This window comes from Canis aureus, chromosome X, assembly GCF_053574225.1.
Source record: "Canis aureus isolate CA01 chromosome X, VMU_Caureus_v.1.0, whole genome shotgun sequence".
In the NCBI taxonomy this organism is placed as follows: domain Eukaryota; kingdom Metazoa; phylum Chordata; class Mammalia; order Carnivora; family Canidae; genus Canis; species Canis aureus.
The window spans coordinates 117,314,880-117,335,682 of NC_135649.1; the positions used below are offsets into that span (position 1 = coordinate 117,314,880).

Sequence of the window (20,803 nt, forward strand, 5' to 3'; positions counted from 1 at the left end):
AGTGATTGATAGAATGTGTGAAGGAGAGGTCAGGGTCTAAGATTACATTGTGGTTCTCCCCTGGAGAATGGGAATTATCCTTTGTAAAGACTAGAAAGCGGAAAGAAATTTCAAAGGGGCAGATGATGCAGTTAAGAAAGTTGAGTTTAGGGGCACCTGGGTGGCTCAGTCACTGAGCGTCTGCCTTTGGCTCAGGTCATGATCCCGGGGTCCTGGAATTGAGTCTCACGTCAGGCTCCCTGCTCAGTGGGGAGGGTCTGCTTCTCCCTCCCCCCTGCTCGTTCTCTCTCTCTCTCTCTTTCTCTTTGTCTCAAATAAATAAATAAAATCTTTTTTAAAAACAAAAGAAAGTTGAGTTTAAAATAACAAGGGATCGTCAAAGCTTAATGTTGGTACAGAAGTGGGAATGAGAGACCAAAGTTTAGGTCAGAGTTTAGATCTAAGATCGAACTTTGAATATTATCAGGATGGAGGAGAAAGTCGGAGCCGTAAAGGAGTCCACGTTGGCCGAGGGAATATGTATATATGAAGTCACTGTTTTGTCATAACTGTTTGGAGATGGAAAGAACATGTTCTGGTGAAAGACTCACTCGCAGTCAAAATTACGCGGTGCTAAAGTCTGCCTTTAATTATAGCAAATGTGTTTGATTTGAAAATGTATTCATTAGCTATATAAGTGGCACTTCATTGAAATAAAACTAACGCACTGGAGAAAAACAATGATTAGTGGAAGGCCACTCTATGATTTACTATCACCATTGAACTATCGAGCTGCCTCTGATGTCATATGTTGACATTCTACCTCCCTGGAGTGTCCTATCACAGTGATCAACCAAGGTCACAGACAAATTTGAAAATCAAATGACAAAAGTCACACTAAAAAGTCCTGAGAGCAAAGTTTAACATTGGCTTTCAGCTTTATACGTTTTGTGTCAGGCCAAATCTTAAAGAGGTGCACTGACTTCAACCAGTGGGGTGGGGGTGGCATTATTTTTTCATCATAAACAGATGAGTTTGGGTCCTCTGCTGGCTGACTGCCCTCTCCCCCTTTCAACACCACTTAAACATTTTTCAAAACAGCATTTATAAGTAATTGAGAATACACTGGGGCAACTTCACCAAGACTGGTTTTTTAAAAAAATTTTTTCTGGAACATTCTGAACATCTGAGTTCTATCTATGTTTTTATTAGAAAAAGCGATTCAGAATTGCCAATGGTGACGGGGTAAAAAGCACATTTGACTCAGGTACACATTCATTCCCAAACCTTCCATCTGCCATGTCATTGGGTCATCGCCCCCCACCTCCCCAATCCCCCAGCCCTGCCTTGTTTTCTCCCTGTGCCATGGCTGGCACCCTCTGCCATTATGCTTCCTGTTCCCCAGTGGAGACAGAAGGAACTCTGGAAAGGCCCATGAATAAGGCCTGAGGACAAAGACTGAATAAGAAGATCCAAAGGTGTCCACGAAAAAGGGAAGATAGGAAAAACAGCACAGGTGTGACTCACCCCCCCCACTTAGCTTCTCTTCTCTTTAAAGATTTTAAACCCCACACGCTGGAGGGCATTACCACATTCAGGTAAGTGGTTCTCAAACTTTAGCACTCACCAGAATCCCCTGGAGAGCTTATTAAATCACAAGTTCTGGGGCCCCTGCATATGCTTTCCCACCGGCTCCCTGGGGAGGCTGCTGCTGGTGGTCCTCCCTGCGTTTGGAGAGCCAGACCCTATGGCCAGGGCGAGATGAGGCTCCGTCATTCATGAGCGTTGTAACTGGCAAGTCTCCTTCCACTTCTCTGAATATTGGACAGTTTTCTCTCACTGGGTTAAAAGCAAATGGCTTTAAACATTTTTTTAAGTGACATTTATTCTTTGACTTCCTCTTGAGCCAGACATTGTATATGCGAACCAAAATATATTCCAGGGAAATGACAGTTCTGTTCATTCATTTCCGAAATACACCAGACGCTTAAATTGTCTTCAGTCATGTCTACACAAACCAGCTCTGGGAAATGGCTTAATAATTTTTTTTTTGTGTAGCACTGCAGATGAAATAATTAACTCTAGAATTACTATTATTATTTTTTGCCAGCAGACATGTAGCCCTCAATCAAAGACACAGAATATCATGCTCAGAGATGAAGGAATTAAATGTTATCACTGTGGTTTCCATCATTGTAAATATTTGCGTTTTACCTTTCAGATTTCAGAGGCGTTTCTAGTCTTGAGGGCAGTCATGTTGCCTGAGTTGACCTTTCAAAGAATCTGGGTAGGGCAGTGAATCTATTTTTTTGGTCATCGGAGTTCTTAGATTTCTTCCCCTACATCTTTGATTTACTGAATAAAAAATCCTGTTGGATTAAAACATCTGTAGCATACTTCTGTTATATTTCTGGTGAAATAATTACTGTTAAAATCAACAAACCACATTTGTAGGATACTAATAATTTGGAAAGTATTAATTGAGGTGACCGGAAGTTCTTTTTAGGCATTGGGAATACTTGAATGTTTCAACAAAGTATTTCCCTTCATCTTCTGGTCAAAAAAAAAAAAACCCTCTGAATTTCTGAACAGTAATCAGTGTTCCTTGCAAAGCAGTGTTTAGTAAAGTTACTGAGATTTTCTATGATAAACTCATAGAAATTCACACTTCCAACGACATCTATGTATAATTTTATTCCTGCACTCACTGTATGCATATGCTGCATTCCAAAAAAATATTCTTTGTATTCTGAATAAATCTTAAAGTGTAAAACTAGTGAAGTGAATAAATTATTAATTTTTGTTCACAGTATTACAGATCCAAAGACTTGGCAACCTGATTTCTCAATTTTGAGCAATACTTCATGCTTTTGGCTACACATTAGAACCTCCTAGGAGTTTTAAAGATTCCAATCCCTGGACCTTACCCAGTCTAAGTAATTCAGACTCTCTGGTGGGAAGGGGATGTAGACTGAGCACGGTATTTGTACAGCTCCCCCCGGTGATTGTGGTGTACAGGCCAGGATGGGAACCACTTACCCAGTGATCGGTCATCATCTTGCTTCCTTCCATAACTTTTATGTTTTTTTTAAATTTCAACTCAATCAAAATCACCTTGATCGGACAAAGACAGCATCGGTCCTACTAAATGAGGAGGAAATGGCTGGGTAAAGGTGGTAGAGTCAGGGATGAAGGATGCGATGAATTCAAGGAATTTGAGATTCAGACGTCTAAAACCCAAGGAAGGTTCTGTCTTTGAAGGTTACTCAGGGCTGAGAAACTATGGCATGCTTTCATATTCTTCTTTGATTCTCTAGGCTGTCCCAAATGGGGAATTCTCTTACATAACATTGATTTTGTAAATTCTTAACAGACCAGACCCTTTTAGATGGAGTGGAATTTCAATCTATTTTTTTTTTTTTTTTTTTAGTCAAAGAGAGTAACCTCCCTTGGCTTTAATACTTTTTGCACCTCCCAGATGGGGATATGCATTTTGTGAACAATATGAATCCTTCCTGGGAATGCCACAAATTCAAGAGCAAAGCTGACCATGTATTGAATTTTAATAATCCTTTTCAGCAGCGGGTCCAGGAAAGGCATATTCCTCCCAAACCCAAAACTTTGAGGAGATAAATGTTGCTGTAGAAACAAAGCAAAGCAAAGTTATCTATGCAGAATTATTAGATCAAAGACTCAACTATTTTAGCTTGAAATATATTCAATATATTCACTTTGACCAAAATAAGGTATCTGCAGAATGCGAAGTACTAGCTTAGAAAAAGATTTGGTCTTCCCACAGGATCTTAAAAACAAAAATGTATCTCCATTCATTGAAGGCTAAACATCCACCATGAGACATTCAGGTCTGGTAGAAATGTTTGATGGTATCAGTTAAAACCCTATGTAAGTAGAAAAGCCAGAACATGTTCGTTAATGAGTATCTAGCAATGTCATCATCTACTTAGAATGGAGGAAAGGGGATAAGATCAAAATTATTCAATCTCTGAGTGATGGAGGAAGTAAAGCTTGAAGTGACATATACAAACAAGGTGTATGACATCCATCAGTATCAGGGGATTTTGTAGACATTTATTATCCCAAGCTCTAAGGCCTCCTTTGAGGTGTGTTTCATGATTGAGAAAAAAAGACTGAGGAAAATAGAATTGATGGAAAAACCAACTGATGAGTAATTCCACATTCAGTGTGTACCTACAACCCAATGCTTTATACTTATTCACAGAACGGAAAAAAACTGACTAATCCTCAGGCTCTGCTGCCTTCTTTACCCACCCTTGACCATGCTCTTGCTGTAACAACCTTGATTCCATTTAAGATCCTTTCTGACTCTTGCCCAGCCTGAATCTTCTGCTTCTCTGAACAGAAGTTGACAGTGGAATTCATCCAGACATTTGCATTTCACCCAGCATTTAAAGCTATTTTTTTCTTTTATGAGTTACAAATTATTTGGTATCCAACAAAAAGAGTCTTCTCCTTTAGAATTTTGAATACCTGAACGATTGAAATTTTAGGCATACTACTACGCTCTCTTAGTAGGGATTGAAAACGTTAAGTGACTTAAATTGTTGAAATTTTTTAAAAAGATTTTATTTATTTATTCATGAGAGATACAGAGACAGAGAGAGGCAGAGACACAGGCAGAGGGAGAAGCAGGCTCCACGTAGGGAGCCCGATGTGGGACTCAATCCTGGGACTCCAGGATCACACCTTGGGCCAAAGGCAGGCACTAAACCGCTGAGCCACACAGGGATCCCAAATTGTTGAAATTTTTAAATGATTTGGACCAACAGAGAAAACGCTCTGTATTAATTAATAAAAAGTGTTTAGATTTTTTAAAGACATTTTTACTGTTTTTAAGGAGACCAATTTTCTGAAAAGGGCCAGTAGTCAACTCTGTCATTGTGGCTCTAAGCAGCAACAAACAACCCATAAACCAGTGAAAGTATTTGTGTTCCCATAAAACTTTATGGATGCAGAAATTTGAATTTCATATACTTTTCATGTGTCACAAAATTTTATCTTTTCATTTTTAAAAACCATTTTAGAAATGTAAAACCCAAAATAAATAAATAAATAAATAAATAAATAAATAAATAAATAAAAATAAAAATGTAAAACCAGGATGCCTGGGTGGCTCAGCAGTTATCTGCCTTCAGCTCAGGGTGTGACCCCGGGATCCTGGAATCAAGTCCCATTAGGGTCTCCTTGCATGGAGCCTGCTTCTTCCTCTGCCTATGTCTGTGCCTCTCTCTCTGTGTCTCTCATGAGTAAATAAATAAAATCTTAAAAACAACGTAAAAACCATTCTTATTTGGCAAGACATACAAAAACAGGTGGCAGGCAGGATTTGGTCCATGCTCTATACTGTGCTGACCCCTGGTCTAGGAGATTAATATTTCCCCAACTTGAAAGCCTTTTTTCTTTTTTTGAGCAAAAATAACTAACTACTATTAGTCTGTTTTCTTTCTTTCTTTTTTTTTTTTTGGATTTTATTTATTTATTCATGAGAGACAGAGAGAGAGAGGCAGAGACATAGGCAGAGAGAGAAGCAGATTCCCTGCGGGGAGCCCGATGTGGGACTCAGTCCTAGGACCCCAGGATCACACCCTGAGCCAAAGGCAGATGCTCAACCACTGAGCCACCCAGGTGCCCCAGTCTGTTTTCTAATATTCCCATAATCCTCCCACCATCTAATTCTTGACTGACGGTTGGTTGCCTCTCTTGAGTCAACCCCATGGATATGCTATGGCAACCCAGAGTGCTGTGTTGAGATTGATTCAAGACCCTGAATAGGGGCATGTGAGCAGGGAAGGGTGACCTTCATGGCTCTATTACCTAGGCCATGAGCTTGGGAAATGTTTCCTGTAATGCTCCATTGATAAATGTTACAGTCATTTTATCTGAAACATTTCTCTGCAGGCATCAATTTTGCCATGGATATACTTACTTCTAAACTTGAGATTTTCCAAGGTTCCTAGTCACCCAGCTTCCTTCACCTCAGTATTGATTCTCAAAACTGACAAATGGGTCATGGATCAGTTACCTCTCTTATTACTGGCAGAAGTAGGGCCAAGGGGATGAGGAGTGAACAAGAAAGGCCATTCATGTCTCTAATATCTGTAACTAAGTAGTTGTCGTTGGATCTGCTCAAATTATAACAAGGTGAATATAACTCTACTACGATATTTATCTATCTCCATCAAAATTTGAAAGCCATTCTAGACCATAAATGGTATTTAAGAATTGTTCCCTGTCTATTATTGACTACCAGATTAGAATAATAAACCCTGAGCTCCTGATGATGGAATTTATAAATATATAGAGCAGATTCTGCGGAGTTAATACAGAAATATCAAATAAAACCTGACAAGGTAAATACAGTATCGCATATCAAAATGGCTTAAATTGTAGTCCGTGGAACACTAGACTTAAATTTGTATGCAGATTGGGTTTTATTATGTTTTTGAAGTTCCCTGGGCGGCCTGTCTTGCCAGGGCATTTGGAAATGTTAACTATCATAACCAATGAAAAAAGGCATTAAAAACTAAAACCAGCATAAATCACACGTATGCGCGGTCTGTCATGAGTTGAACTTGAAGATAGCCTTAAACTCCTGCAATGTAATTAAAACATCTTAAGTGTTTAGTTACATATAAAGAATTTATGCTTTTATGCAGGTGGCATGTGTTAATACGGGTGTGTTTTCGTATTAAGGATTGTGATTAAAGTTTCTTAGAAGAAAATATATGGATTGTGGCACTCGACGTGTTCATATCCTGATCGTGCCGGAGTGCTGGTGTTGGGTGTCAGGGCTACAAACACAGTTCCTGAATGTCGCTCTGAATATTATGGAATGAAACAAGCCAGATCTGTGTTTGCCTTGAAAGGTATCCAGACTTAATATTATACTTTAAAGACATTCTAAAGCATTGACTTCGGAATAAGAGCAAACATTCTTTAAGGCCTGGATAAACCCAAAAGGAATTACTGAAATCTCCTGTTTCAGGCATACATTTTAATAGTAGTGCTCAATGACAAGTCATTAATTCCCTGCAACTTGACTCTTAGGTACAGGTCTCCAAAGGCTAAAATTAGCAGTATTTTTGTCTGCTTACCTTGCTATTTGATTAGGTATCAATGTATGTAGAAGCACAAAGCTCATCTGTTAAGTTGGATTTACTATTCTCAACTGCTGTCCGTATCCATGCCTACAGGCTTCTATTGAGATCCGTGTAAAATCTGCTGTCCTGCCAGGAATTATTAAATTGCTAAATTATCAGCTCAAATAAGCCTCACTGAAAACTACCTAATGTAGAGGAGGTGGAATATGGCTCCATGAAAATGCATTAGAAGTGTATGCATTAAAAACAGAAATTATAGGAGAAATTAATCATCCTCGCTGCAGAAGAGTGCAGGGCAGCCTCATTCTTTAAGCAACACGAGGTCTACAACTCTGCCTTTCACAAATTTGACTTGCGTCCAATCATTTGCTTAATATCCACAAACCAAACCTGCCTTTTAGAAGGACCAGCTTGTATCTTTACTTTGAGAAGGACCATCTTGAATTATTTATATTCCTCTACTTTGGTGGTGGTAGTGGTAGGAGGCACGTGCTGAATTCCCTCAGCCGGTTGTGTGCTCACAAAAGCCTCACTGGTCTCAACAAGGACACGTCCTTAGCGCATCCTTCCTCTTCAAGGAGTAAGAGCGCTGTGAAAAACACACCTGGGGGAGAGGTCACGTTGAGGCTAGGAGCCACTTGACTTTGCTTTTAGGCAGAATTTGGAATAGATATGTCAGTGATCATTGCTGGACTATTTCTAGAAACCTATGTTTATTAAAATTTGTTCAACAGTGCAGTATTTACCTCTCCAGAAACCTTGTGGTCTTAGGGGGTTATATGGCATTCCTTCAGAATGCGTCTCAGCTGCCAAGCCCCTCTTCTTGGGCTCAGACTCAATGCTACCAATGAGAAAGGCTCCCAAGGGTAGAAGGCAATGTTTTAACGATCGGTAGTAGTGGTTAAATGAAATAACCAGTTAGTTGATTTACTACATTAGATTTCGGAAGAGTTGTCCAATGAATATTCAGTTTTCCCTGCTAATTGTTCCCACAATAAATATTTGAGCACTTACAATGGGAAGGGACTGAGCAGTGATGGGTGTACAGCAGGCACTCCACACATAGGTTGGTTTCGTTATGCCCTCTCCCTAGTAGTAGAATTATTTACTGCTGCATTCCAGGGGGAAGAGCTTGTGTCCAGGCCCAGGAAGGAGCTTGGCCTATGGGCCAAATCTCAGTCACCACCTGTTTCTGTAAATAATGTTTTATTGGAACAGAGCCCTGCCCATCCTTTATGTAGAGTCTATGGCCGCTTTCTCACTATAACAGCAACAGAATTGAGCGGTTGCAACAGAGAGCTTATGGCCAATAAAGACTAAAATATTTACTACCTGGCTCTTTACAGAAAAAGGTTGCTGATCCCTGTTCTGGACTCTAATGCTGTGCTGTCCAGTAATGGAGCCTCCAGGCTGCATGTAGCAGCTGAGTGTTTGAAATGCGACTGGTGTGAATTGAGATGTGTTATATGTGTAAAACACATACCAGACTCCAAAGACCTAGTAAAAAGAAAGAACAAAAAAGAATGTAAAATAGCCCATCAGGGGGTTTGTTTGTTTGTTTGTTTGTTTGTTTTTAAAACATCTTGGGCAGCCCGGGTGGCTTGGTGGTTTAGCGCCGCCTTCAGCCCAGGGCCTGATCCTGGAGTCCTGGGATCGAATCCCACATCGGGCTCCCTGCATGGAGCCTGCTTCTCCCTCTGCCCCTCTCTCTCTCTGTGTGTGTGTCTCTCATGAATAAATAAATAAAATCTTTTTAAAAATAAAAATAAATAAAATAAAACATCTTGAGTAATCTCTACACCCAGTGTGGGGTTTGAACTCACAGCTCCAAGATCAAGAGTCTCATGTTCCATTGACTGAGCCAACCAGGTGCTCCAGCTCATCAGTTTTTAAATAACGATGACGGGCTGAAATATTTTGGATATTGAATCAAATAAAATGTATTCTTAAAATTAATTTTAACCAATTCTTTTTATTTTTAACATGACTATTTTCTAATAGTTATTAGAAGTTTATTTTATTATTTAAGTTTTTGTTTTGTTTTGTTTTGACTATTAGAAAATTTTAAATGTGATCCACATATGTGGCTGACATTGTATTTCCCATGACTACTGGTTTAGAGTGTTGAATTTGGAGGATATGTGACCTCTAGAAAAAGTTGGAAAGAGGGGAGGAGGCGCCTGGGTGGCTCAGTGGGTTAAGCATCCGACTCTTAGTTTCGAGTCCGGTCATGATCTCAGGGTCCTGGGATCGAGTTCCACGGGGCGGGCTCCGCGCTCAGCAGGGAATCTGTTTGTCCCTCCCCCTCCTACTCTGCTCCTCCTCTAGCTAGCGCCCTCTCTCTTTTTTTCTCTCTTTCAAATAAATAAATAAAATCTTTAAAAAAAAAAAAAAGACAGGAGAGGTGGAGGAAGAGAAAGCAATCTCTTGTATTTGCAAATGTCTTTCAAAAGCAATAAAATATTTTGTTAATTTGGCTGTTCCTCATAAGAAGGAATATTCACAGGGGTGCCTGGGGGTGGCTCAGTGGTTGAGCATCTACCTTTGGCTCAGGGCATGATCTCACATCCCGGGATCGAATCCTGCATCAGGCTCCCTGCTAAAAGCCTGCTTCTCCCTCTGCCTGTGTCTCTGTGTCTCTCATGAATAAATAAATAAAATCTTTTAAAAAAAGGAATACTCACAAATAACGAATTAGGATTATTTTCCTAATAAGGTTTTAGTAGGGTTCTCCCGGAAGAAGACCCTGGCTCAGGGTCCCTGTTGGAAGGAGACCCAGGAAGCATCTGTAAGGGAGGGGGAAGCCACACCAAGGAGGGGAGGGAGTGGAAAGAGGGTGTGGCCCCGAGCCCCTTGTGGCTGCGGGCACCTGGGCTCCTCTAGTGGGGCTCCCTGAAAGACTTTGGGTCACAACTCAGAGTGACCCCACCTGGGAGGTGAGGGAAGCTGGGCTCTTTCCACCTACTGCTGGTAGTTGCTGGCTGCAGGCTGCTCCTAGAGGCATCGGCCTCCCCTCGTCCTCCCCAGCACCCCAGCCTGCCCTGCCCGGGGCCAGATAAAACCCTGGTGCCCAAAAGAACAGGTGCCTGCAGCCAAAAGCCACCAGCAAGCCTGGGGCCTGGGGTCGACACCCAACTGAATGTTTTCTCCTGTAATTCATGATTTCAGCCAACATTTGGATAGTTCCCGGTGTGTGTGTGTTCATTTCCTCCCCCGAGCTTAACAGTAGCCGCCTAGGGAGGTCTCTCAGCACCCACACACCCCGGGTGGGGGACTGGGCCCGGAAATCAGCTGGGGTGGTAGCCCCGGTCTCCTCACTCTGCGCGTGTGGTCACTCAGGCCCGATTCCTTGGGTCTCTACGGAGCTCGGCTCCCTAAGAAGGTGTGAATACATCAACGTTTTCGAGGTGAGAACAGGAAACTAAAACTTTTTTTGTGTGTGTACTCGGTAGGATTCCTTAGATACCCATAGGGAAGTAGATACTTACATACACTTAGTCCCAAGACTGTCATGCCAAAAAATATTATCTCTCTTTTGCACAAAGCACAGTCAAAATTAGGAGGTTGTAGGACCTGCTGACCACCACACAGGATGTTAGCGATACCGTTAAATTTTCGAAAACTCCACAGAAGTCCCTGTAGTGGAGGCTTATGGATGTAGTGGAGGCATGGTTCAGCGAGGACTGGATTTTGTTACCTCCCCATTACCCGGGCTCTCTTCAGAAGTGTTGTCAGCCCCTTTGGTACTTCTTGGAAACAAGTCTCTCTCCCAGCTTCATTTCCCTTTATTTTGCTTGTAAGTGACTCGGTAATTCTTTGTGGACTTCAGTAACACTTGTACTATTTCAATTTGAATAACCCCAAAGGATCTAGATAGGTCAATGTGTTTAAACCACAGGCTTCAGTCTACATATTAGTTGATTAAAAACAGATTTTTTATACATGATGTATACTTAATAAAGGGAGGGGAAGCAAGCAGATGTTTGTAAAATCGAAATGTGTTAGATTATATTTACTTGGCCCTCTTTTGCTGACGAGCTTTAGAAAAATCATACCTATGATCACTGAAGTGTAAACAGTGAGATGATGTATGTCCCTAGAAACTTCCTGCTCCAAAGGGTCAGCCAAAAAGACAAGTAAAAAGATTCCCTAAGATTAGCATACCAAAAGAAGTTGACAAATGCACCATAAAGTAGTCACATCTAGATCAAGGACACTGAATAACGGAACGCCTCAAAATTATTCTCTAGTCTCTGACCATAAAGTGATCAGTGCTTGTGATTCATTTCATCCGAACAGAAAAGCCTTTGGCTCTCATCTTTGTCGTCTTTGTCGTCGTTAAGAGCTTTGAAAGCACGTTTCTCTTCGACGCAAACATGACATCGTTGCCTTGCACCTAAATCACTCCTTCTGGCTCCTTCTCTGACTTCCCGCTTGGGTAGCCCATCCTTTAGGTGGGAAATAGTCGTGTTTCTCCTTTCAAATATTTATATTTAAGATGCTCTGAGTGTTTCGAAGCCAAAATCAAAGCGTTCCTTTTGGTCGTCCTGTCCCGATGAAATATGCACAGAACCTCCCTCTGAATTCTGAGCACATGAGAACTACAGATAAAATATTTTCGAATGGATTTTGAAGACTAATAACAAGTTGAGACCTAAGTGGAAAGAATCCAAAGGCCGGAAATGAAAGGAGATGCAGAAGGGTGGGAGAAGGAGAGGAGATGGGCCGAGGGGGAGCATGGTGGAGAGCATCCCACTGGGGCCGGAGCCCCCCGCTGTCCCGTCTGTACGCCCGAGGCCAGCACTCCCCATGGACACACTGGACTCAGAGGGCACCTCCCAGGTGCCTGAGGCTCAGTCAGTTACCTGATCTGGGGGTCCTGGGATCGAGCCCCACATAGGCTCTCTGCTCAGTGGGGAGTCTGCTTCTCCCTCTCCCTCTGCCTCCCCCACTCCCCCTGCTTGTGATCTCTGGCTCTCTATCTCTCTGTCAAATAAATAAAATCTTTAAAAAAAAACACATACACAAAGGGTACCTCCCACCTTCTCTGGAATTGGAGCCAGATAGAATTCTCAGGGAAGGAAGCAGAGACACACGGGTGTCTCGTGGGAGTGCCCTCTCTGGGGGGGCGGGGGACGACCTTAGGCCCCAACATCACAGTGGGCAGCTTGCCTGGCAGTGCGGTGCCAATCCCCAGATCACAGCGCAGGGAGCAAAGTTCACGTCAGATGAGCTGCCAGACAGAAATTATAAGATACAAGATAAAATCAGACTCTTGGGAAACGTTGCACAAACATAGGAAAGTACAGAAGTGCCCTTTTTTCAAGCAAGCTTAAGAATAAATAAGTGTGTTTAGTTCTCTTGAAATTATGAAGGAGGGAGTTGCATCCTGGGAACAGGAAGAGAAAGTAACTCAAGAAGAGGGCGATGTGATCAAGAATCCCCTGGAAATGAAAAATGCGGTCATTGAAATGAAAAAAATCAGGCAATAGGGTAAAGACCAGATGGATAAGCTTAACTTGTTTAAGAACAACCAGAGAGATTTCTCTTTCTGACTCGTGCTTTTGAATGAAGCATTAAGTAAAAGTGCTCTTTTCCTGAATATACCTTTCTAAATCTAAAATTTTAGAAAGTAGAAAGAGTAAATGCTTTCAGAAATTAGTTTCACAGCATAGTGAACTGTTATCACCTTTATGAAATTATTGATGTTCAAAATGCCCCCATACTCCTTTCAAATCCTTTTTCTCAGATGGCATTACACATCCTCGATCTACTTTCTTTTCCATGAAATTTCCTTCCGTTCACTGTATTCGTGGAATTGTCTGACTGTTAAAACACGCGGTCACCCTAATCCTTGGCCCTGATCTTGGTCCACGACGTTGTTCTACCCTCTGCCTGTAGAATGCACTTCCACGTGGCCACCTCCACCTCGATTCCACCTTCCTGAGACATTCCCATTCTTTTTTTTTTTTATTTATTTTTTATTGGTGTTCAATTTACTAACATACAGAATAACCCCCAGTGCCCGTCACCCATTCACTCCCACCCCCCGCCCTCCTCCCCTTCTACCACCCCTAGTTCGTTTCCCAGAGTTAGCAGTATTTACGTTCTGTCTCCCTTACAGATATTTCCCACACATTTCTTCTCCCTTCCCTTATATTCCCTTTCACTATTATTTATATTCCCCAAATGAATGAGACCATATAATGTTTGTCCTTCTCCGACTGGCTTACTTCACTCAGCATAATACCCTCCAGTTCCATCCACGTTGAAGCAAATGGTGGGTATTTGTCATTTCTAATGGCTGAGTAATATTCCATTGTATACATAAACCACATCTTCTTTATCCATTCATCTTTCGTTGGACACCGAGGCTCCTTCCACAGTTTGGCTATCGTGGCCATTGCTGCTATAAACATCGGGGTGCAGGTGTCCCGGCGTTTCATTGCATTTGTATCTTTCACCATACACAAAGATAAACTCAAAATGGATGAAAGATCTAAATGTGAGACAAGATTCCATCAAAATCCTAGAGGAGAACACAGGCAACACCCTTTTTGAACTCGGCCATAGTAACTTCTTGCAAGATACATCCACGAAGGCAAAAGAAACAAAAGCAAAAATGAACTATTGGGACTTCATCAAGATAAGAAGCTTTTGCACAGCAAAGGATACAGTCAACAAAACTCAAAGACAACCTACAGAATGGGAGAAGATATTTGCAAATGACGTATCAGATAAAGGGCTAGTTTCCAAGATCTATAAAGAACTTATTAAACTCAACACCAAAGAAACAAACAATCCAATCATGAAATGGGCAAAAGACATGAAGAGAAATCTCACAGAGGAAGACATAGACATGGCCAACATGCACATGAGAAAATGCTCTGCATCACTTGCCATCAGGGAAATACAAATCAAAACCACAATGAGATACCACCTCACACCAGTGAGAATGGGGAAAATTAACAAGGCAGGAAACAACAAATGTTGGAGAGGATGCGGAGAAAGGGAACCCTCCTGCACTATTGGTGGGAATGTGAACTGGTGCAGCCACTCTGGAAAACTGTGTGGAGGTTCCTCAAACAGTTAAAAATATACCTGCCCTACGACCCAGCAATTGCACTGTTGGGGATTTACCCCAAAGACATTCCCATTCTTGCTCACCAAAAACTCCATGCCCATCCTCCCAGCCTCGGCAGCAAGAATGTGTCCTCTGGAAAACCTCCAGGCAGCCCTGACGCTGCCCCTTTCTCATTCACAGCATCTCTCCCCCAGTTGCAGAGCCATCTCCCTGTGGGCAGGGAGTGGGAATTTTTACGTGTGTTTCCCCAGAATCTCTCAGAGTCTGGCACTTAGGAGAAGCATAATAAATTTGTGTGAATGGATAAATGAATGAATGGCATAAATGAAGAGCATCCAGAATGAGAAGCGGGTTATTGTGGTTGAAAATTAGATTTAATGGTCATTGCAGCAAACTTCGATGTTCTAAAGGAATAGGGAATAATTCTAGATTTGTAAGCAGGATAGTGATATGAGAAATGTGGCATTCCAGGAAATTTAATCTGACATGGATAGGTTGATAGAACAAGAATAGAAGCAGGTACAATGAAATGTACTATGAGTGAGTAAATGTGTATGATGAGGACTTCTAATATCTTATAAATGCCTATAAATAGTCATAATGTCAGCGAGAGCCAGATAATTCAAACCTTTCTCCGAGGGACTGCCTCAGTGGTAAATCCTCAAAATCCAATAATAGTTGATTTGCTGTGGGAATATATTCCTTATATTATTGCCATTTCTGATTCAGGTAAAGAACTAGAAATCCAATTACCTCCTTTCTCCTTAGTTCACGACCTATAGCTAATTATTCAGGCGAATGTGCCTGAGTTCCTACGAGAAGCAGGAACCAAAAGGATGAAATCTGAACCTTTCTTAAAGGTTCTTTTACATGCAGCTCCGCAGAGTCGACTTTAAATCTATAAATGCTTAAAGCTGCATAGATTGCATTGAGGTTCCTGGAAAATAGATCAGTTTTTCGGGAGTAGGAGTACTTTTGTGTATTCTGAAGTATGAAAGGTATCTAAATACTTCAGGACACAGTGTAGTATTTTCGGGATGTAGAATAATATCTTTCTTCTCTTTCTGAACAGCAAAACTTAGAGAGTAACCTCACCAGCCTTATCAAGAGGAACACGGAATTGGAGACCCTTTTGGCTAAACTCATCCAAACCTGTCAGCATGTGGAGGTGAGCGTCTCTGTCTCTGTGTGTGCTGTGTTTCATGTGAAAACTGCGCCCTTGACATTTTTAAGATGGGAATCTTTTTAAGATTAAATCTTTTGCCGAAGCCAAATATAAAAGATGGACGAACTTGGAAGGAACTAGAATCTCCCAGAATCTCTCCCCTTGCACTGCTTTGTCCCACCCCCACCCACCCACTGCTGCCACGACGCTCTCCCTGCAGCAGCTTTACTTAGCATTCCTAATATTGTAGATTTTAATCACCCTCACAAAAAGCATCCAAAAAAGCACTACATAAAAGGTGTTGTATCAGTTTCCTGGGGCTGTTGTGACAAATCACCACGAACTTGGATGGCATGAGACAATAGAGCTTTATTCTCTCATAGTTCTGGAGGCCAGAAGTTCGAAATCAAGACTTGGTCCCTCTGAAGGCTCTAGGGGAGGGGAATTCCATGCCTCTTCCCACCTTCTAGCAGTTCCAGGCAATTCTTGGAGTTCCCTGGCTTGAAGCTGCAGCCCTCTAACCTCTGGCTCTGTGGCCCCTTGGCTTTCTCCCTGTGTGTCTCTGGGTCTGCGTCCAAATCTCCTTCTTACAAGGACACCAGACATTGGATTGGGGCCATCCTACCCCAGTGGGAATTCACTTTAACTCGATTATATATGCAAAGACTCTATTTCCAAACAAGGTTATGTTCGCCGATAACGGGCATTAGGACTTGGACATAATCTTTCTGGGGGGGGGGGGGACCACCACTCAACCCACTGCAGGTGTACATTAAATGCATCTTAGTTGTCAGATATGTTCCCCTGAAAAAGACCACTTGTCGGGATTAAGTCAAGAGTATGCAGGCAGCAGTGACACCGAGGACAAATTGCAGAACCCAGACCTTTCTAACCTCCTGCTTAGAATGGATTTGCTTTGGGGGTGCCTGCGTGGCACAGTCTGTTGAGCATCTAACTCTTGATTGTGGCTCGGGTCATGGTCTCAGGGTTGTGAGATCAAGCCCCACATCGTGTTACTTGCTCAGTGCAGTCTGCTTGTCCCTGTCCCTCAGCTACCCCCCGATTTGTGCACTCTCTCTTAAATAAATAAATAAATAAATAAATAAATATCAATCTTAAAAAAACAAAAAAAGAATGGATTCGCTTTTGGCAAGGGTTTCTCCAGGGACCATTTTGAGCCTTGTTGATTAAACAACGTGGTAAATAACAGTGAACAAGCATAATGTTTTCATTATTGTAGGGCACAGTGAATACGTGTTATAGGAATAAATGGATGAACAAAATGGAATGATCCATGTGCTGTATTTTATTTTTATGATGTGATGGCATTTGATGTTTAGGACAATAAGAAAGAATAATTTCTCTTCAGTAAAACAAACAAAAAAATTACCTGTGTTTTATGGGGAAATCTTACAAAGGCTTTATGGATTGAGTGATTATTTCATTCAATTTCAGCTAGTTACTTCTTAAAGCATTTAGTGTCTGGTTTCTATTATGGCCTGTAGTGATTTCAGAACAACTGTCTTGTTCCTAATGCAATAGTAGTATGGCTTGAATTTACAAAACGCTATTCGTTTTAACATGTAAAATTACTTTCTAAAATGCTCAGCAATTTCAAATGATAGAAATTTACCAGCAGATTTTATTTTTCTTCCAAAAGATTAGATATTTAGTTGTGATAGAGGCTTTTTAAATAAAGCTACTACTAAATTGATTGTAGCAGACTTGCAAGTCCACACATACGTGCCCTTGGAAGTTATTCTAGATGTAAGGAGTAAAGGGTATTCATTCCTTTCACTATGTTTCTCTACAAGCCTTTGGAGTGGAAAGAAATGCTTGTGGGTGAATAAATTTGGTATTTGGGAAATTTATCCTGGGTAAAAATTAAAGAAAATTAGTTATGAGTAGAAAAATGAGACTGGCAATACCTTTTTTTTACACGTGTCCCTTATTCATAATTATTAATATTCTCAGAGTATAATTTTTCACAGAATTGAGCATCCAGTTCTCAATACAGTAACCAGACAAGTCTGTTGAAGATTTCTTTAAGTCACTGATGAAGGAGCCAGCAAGGTGGTAAAGCTGGCCGAAAGGAGCACAGCAGAAGCCCTCCACCTGCAAACACCTGGGGCAGGTAGTGACAGTGTGGGTAGAAGGGCGCTAGAATAAGGCAGCTAAGTGAGATGCAAAACTGGGCTCGGGACCCAAAGGGCAATGAAGTCATAACGTTTGGGCAAAATGAGTCGTATATCATCAGTTTTCTCTAAGTTATGTTTAGCTTTGCAGAGACTGAGGCTTGATCAGGAGTAAATAGAAAGCTGAACTCCGTGACCTGCCAGCCTGGAGTTGCAGGGCCCTTCCTTAGGCTGCCTTGGTGGACCGCACTCCACCTAGTACAACCCCGAAAGGACTCACCGTCTTCTTTTTGCCTTCTTTCCAGGTTTGGGATAATTTAGTTTAACATGACTTTCTGCCCTGCCTCCTCTGATCACTGCTGATGCCTGAGTTGTGTTCGCTGCACAGATATTTCTGGGCGAGCGTGTAAATTTGAGCCTCTGGCCAGTCACTTGGGTTTGCTAAAGTGCCACACTGGTTTGTTCCTGCCATTCCCGTGTAGGGGCAGCCCCCGTGTGTGCGGTGCCCGGGGACCTGCCCACGGGGAGCTTAGCACCCTGCCTAAGACCAAGGAATGACGGCCATCCAAAATGAAAACTAATCGCTGTGAGAGAGGTGTGGACTCTGTACTTGGCATTTCTAGGAAGCAAGACGTTTCTCCCAGCTGGGGGCAGAGGGAGGCAGCACCTCTGCTGAGCCTGCCTTCCAGGGTAGGTGGCATTTGGGCGGACGGAGGGACAAGAACAGCACTGCTTGCAGGGCAAACCGAGGTATGGGGCTAGAACAATAAAGAGTGTGTGTACCCAGAGCAAGTAGTTCGTTCTATGGAAACAGAAGGCGTGTGAGGGGGATCGGTAGGAACCGGCTTTTGGGAGTTGAAAGCTGGGTGGGCTTTAGTAGTGCCAGCTCTGTGTCAACTCTATTTGGTCCTGAGGGTTTCGCGAGGGTTCGAGGAGCACAAAGATCTGGGTCATTTCCCCCCCTTACAACCGGCATCCCTCATTCTTTCCAGTCGGGGATATTTTTGGCTGATGGAAAACGAAGAGGGAGATCTTCGTGCAAAACCCGTGGGGGGCACATCCAGGGGAAACCCTCCCAGGCCGCTGGTAAGCTCCGAAAAGGGAGTGGAATCCGTTAGGCACTTTTAACTCAGCGCAGTGGACCAGCATTTCCTGGTTCACATCCGAGGTTCCGAGACTGTATTTCTTCCTTTTCCTCTTCCTGATGGTGTCCTTGTATTCGGGGCTGAGCATTCCTAGGGAAAATAATCCCCATGCCAGCTGGAGCACAAAACTCCAAGCACGGAGGCGACTCTCAATTGTTGTAAATCAAATCAATGAATTCCCACCAAATCCTGAGGAAATGCCACATCCTTATAAGTCCACACCTCCTTCCTGGGATTCACTTCTGCTTTTCTTGAGAACGAAAAGAGCTTGAAGGTCTCCCCCCATCCCCATTGTTTTTGTGACTTGTTTTTACAGCGAGGGTAAGCAAATGAAATGGCTTTGTGATAGTTAAGTAAGTACCCAGTCTTTTTAAAACCAGTGAACGGAGGGTGTGAAGGCCAAGGGAGTGCAGGACTCGGGAGGGAGAGGCATGGAAAGAGCAATATTGGGGAGACTCTCAAGAATCGTGCATGTACGGTGCTGGCTGGGATTCTAGAAACGAGTGGGGTTTTTGGCCACTGGGTTTTCTTTTCTTCAGGAGAGAAAGACAGTGGAGAATCCCCAGGGGATGAGTTTAAGGTTAGTTCTATGTGGGGTCTGGGACAAGCCTATGAGAAGTGATCAAAATCTGGGTCAGCCACAGAACTACTGGTTCCAGATCGAATATGGACTGTTTCTCTTCATCACCTCCTCCTCCTCCTCCCTGTTTTATTTTAAAAATCAGAAGACCTAGTTTATTAGCTAAGCAAATACTGATATGTATCAAATTCTGCACACATTCTGAGAATCAAGTTCTTTCACAGGGTCTGCAACACCTGGACACAAATGAGATGTTCATTTGGGGAATGACAGGGGACCAGTGAGTAAATACACAGAGAGGTGGGAAAGAGCAGCTGGGGAAGGGTGGCTAATTAATTGCCAGAGCAGTGTGGAGAAAGTAAAGGCTCATCTGACCTCACTGTCCTTGCCCAAGCTCATCCTAGAAGGGTATTCTCCAAGCCGGCATCCCGCCCAAGTCCTGGCATGAGCCCCTTTGGCTTATCTTGCCTTGTTTGTAATTACTTTTTATTTTATTTTAAAGATTTTGTTTATTTATTTGAGAGAGAGAGCACAAGCAGGGGGAGATGCAGAGGGAGAAGCAGACTCCCTGCCAAGCAGGGAGCCCGACTTGGGGCTCCATCCCAGGACCCTGGGATCGCGACCTGAGCCGAAGGCAGACGCTTAACTGACTGAGCCACCCAGGCACCCTGTAATTCCTTTTTTTTTTTTAATTCCTTTCGCCATTGTTTGCAAATTATCTTTTTCTTTCATTTTAATGGAAACCTTGCTCTCTTCCTGGCTTTCTCTGAGTTCTTCCACTGCTGATGACACGTGAAGTGACAACGTGGGGGTGAACTAAGTGCCTTTTAATTCCATTTTTGCCCAGATATTGGGCTCCATAAATTGAGAGGGAGGGGGGTGATGTATTATAGTAGCTCCTCAGAAATGGTAAAAAAAAAAACCTTGATTTCGTAAAATAGGTAGGGGTCCGTAAAAGACTTCTGTAGTCATTCACCACATCCTAAAAGCATTCCATTGTAAACTTTGAGATGGGGGAAATCACTGGGTTAAAAAGAAAGATGAACTTTTATGTTTATATTATTTTATTATATGGTTTTACCTGAGAGCATTCTCTGCATCTCTATGGAAAACCTTGACAATTGCTTCTACTACACCCATTGGATAAAGACCAGCATCTGAACACCAAATGTGCTCTTTTTTTTTTTAAACCAAATGTGCTCTTTGTGTCTTGTGGACAGGGGTCTGGTCTTGGATAACGTATGTCGTGCTGGGGGCCAACTCAAATGTGCAAAGGCACAATCTATTGTCACTTGCAGATAAGGGTTAGATTCCCACCCCATCTGAGCCCTTGTGAAAATGTTCTCAGGGTATAATTAGAGTCGGATTCTGGCCGCATTAAAACACGCCAGGCAACCCACAGTCATCCATGGGGTCTCCATGCAGACGGCTCTGGAATGATGATAATGTGATAGTGCAAAAATGGTGGCATTCAAAAATTATAAGCCACTGCGGTAAAGGCTGCTCTCCCAAGTTCAAGTCTTGGGGTTCCCAAGACAGATGAGAAGAGGAACTCTTAGGCTGCACAGAACTTCAT

The 20,803-nt window shown here is 42.4% G+C and overlaps 1 protein-coding gene across 6 annotated transcripts in view; it reads left to right on the forward strand.

Moving 5' to 3' along the window:
- MID1 (midline 1) overlaps positions 1 to 20,803 on the forward strand; it is a 346,318-nt gene that overhangs the window by 263,933 nt on the left and 61,582 nt on the right. For all 6 annotated transcript variants that reach the window (XM_077890027.1, XM_077890029.1, XM_077890025.1 and 3 more), the window contains exon 3: positions 15,275 to 15,370. In XM_077890027.1, coding sequence (XP_077746153.1) covers positions 15,275 to 15,370 — 96 coding nt within the window. The remainder of the gene's footprint in view (positions 1 to 15,274; positions 15,371 to 20,803) is intronic.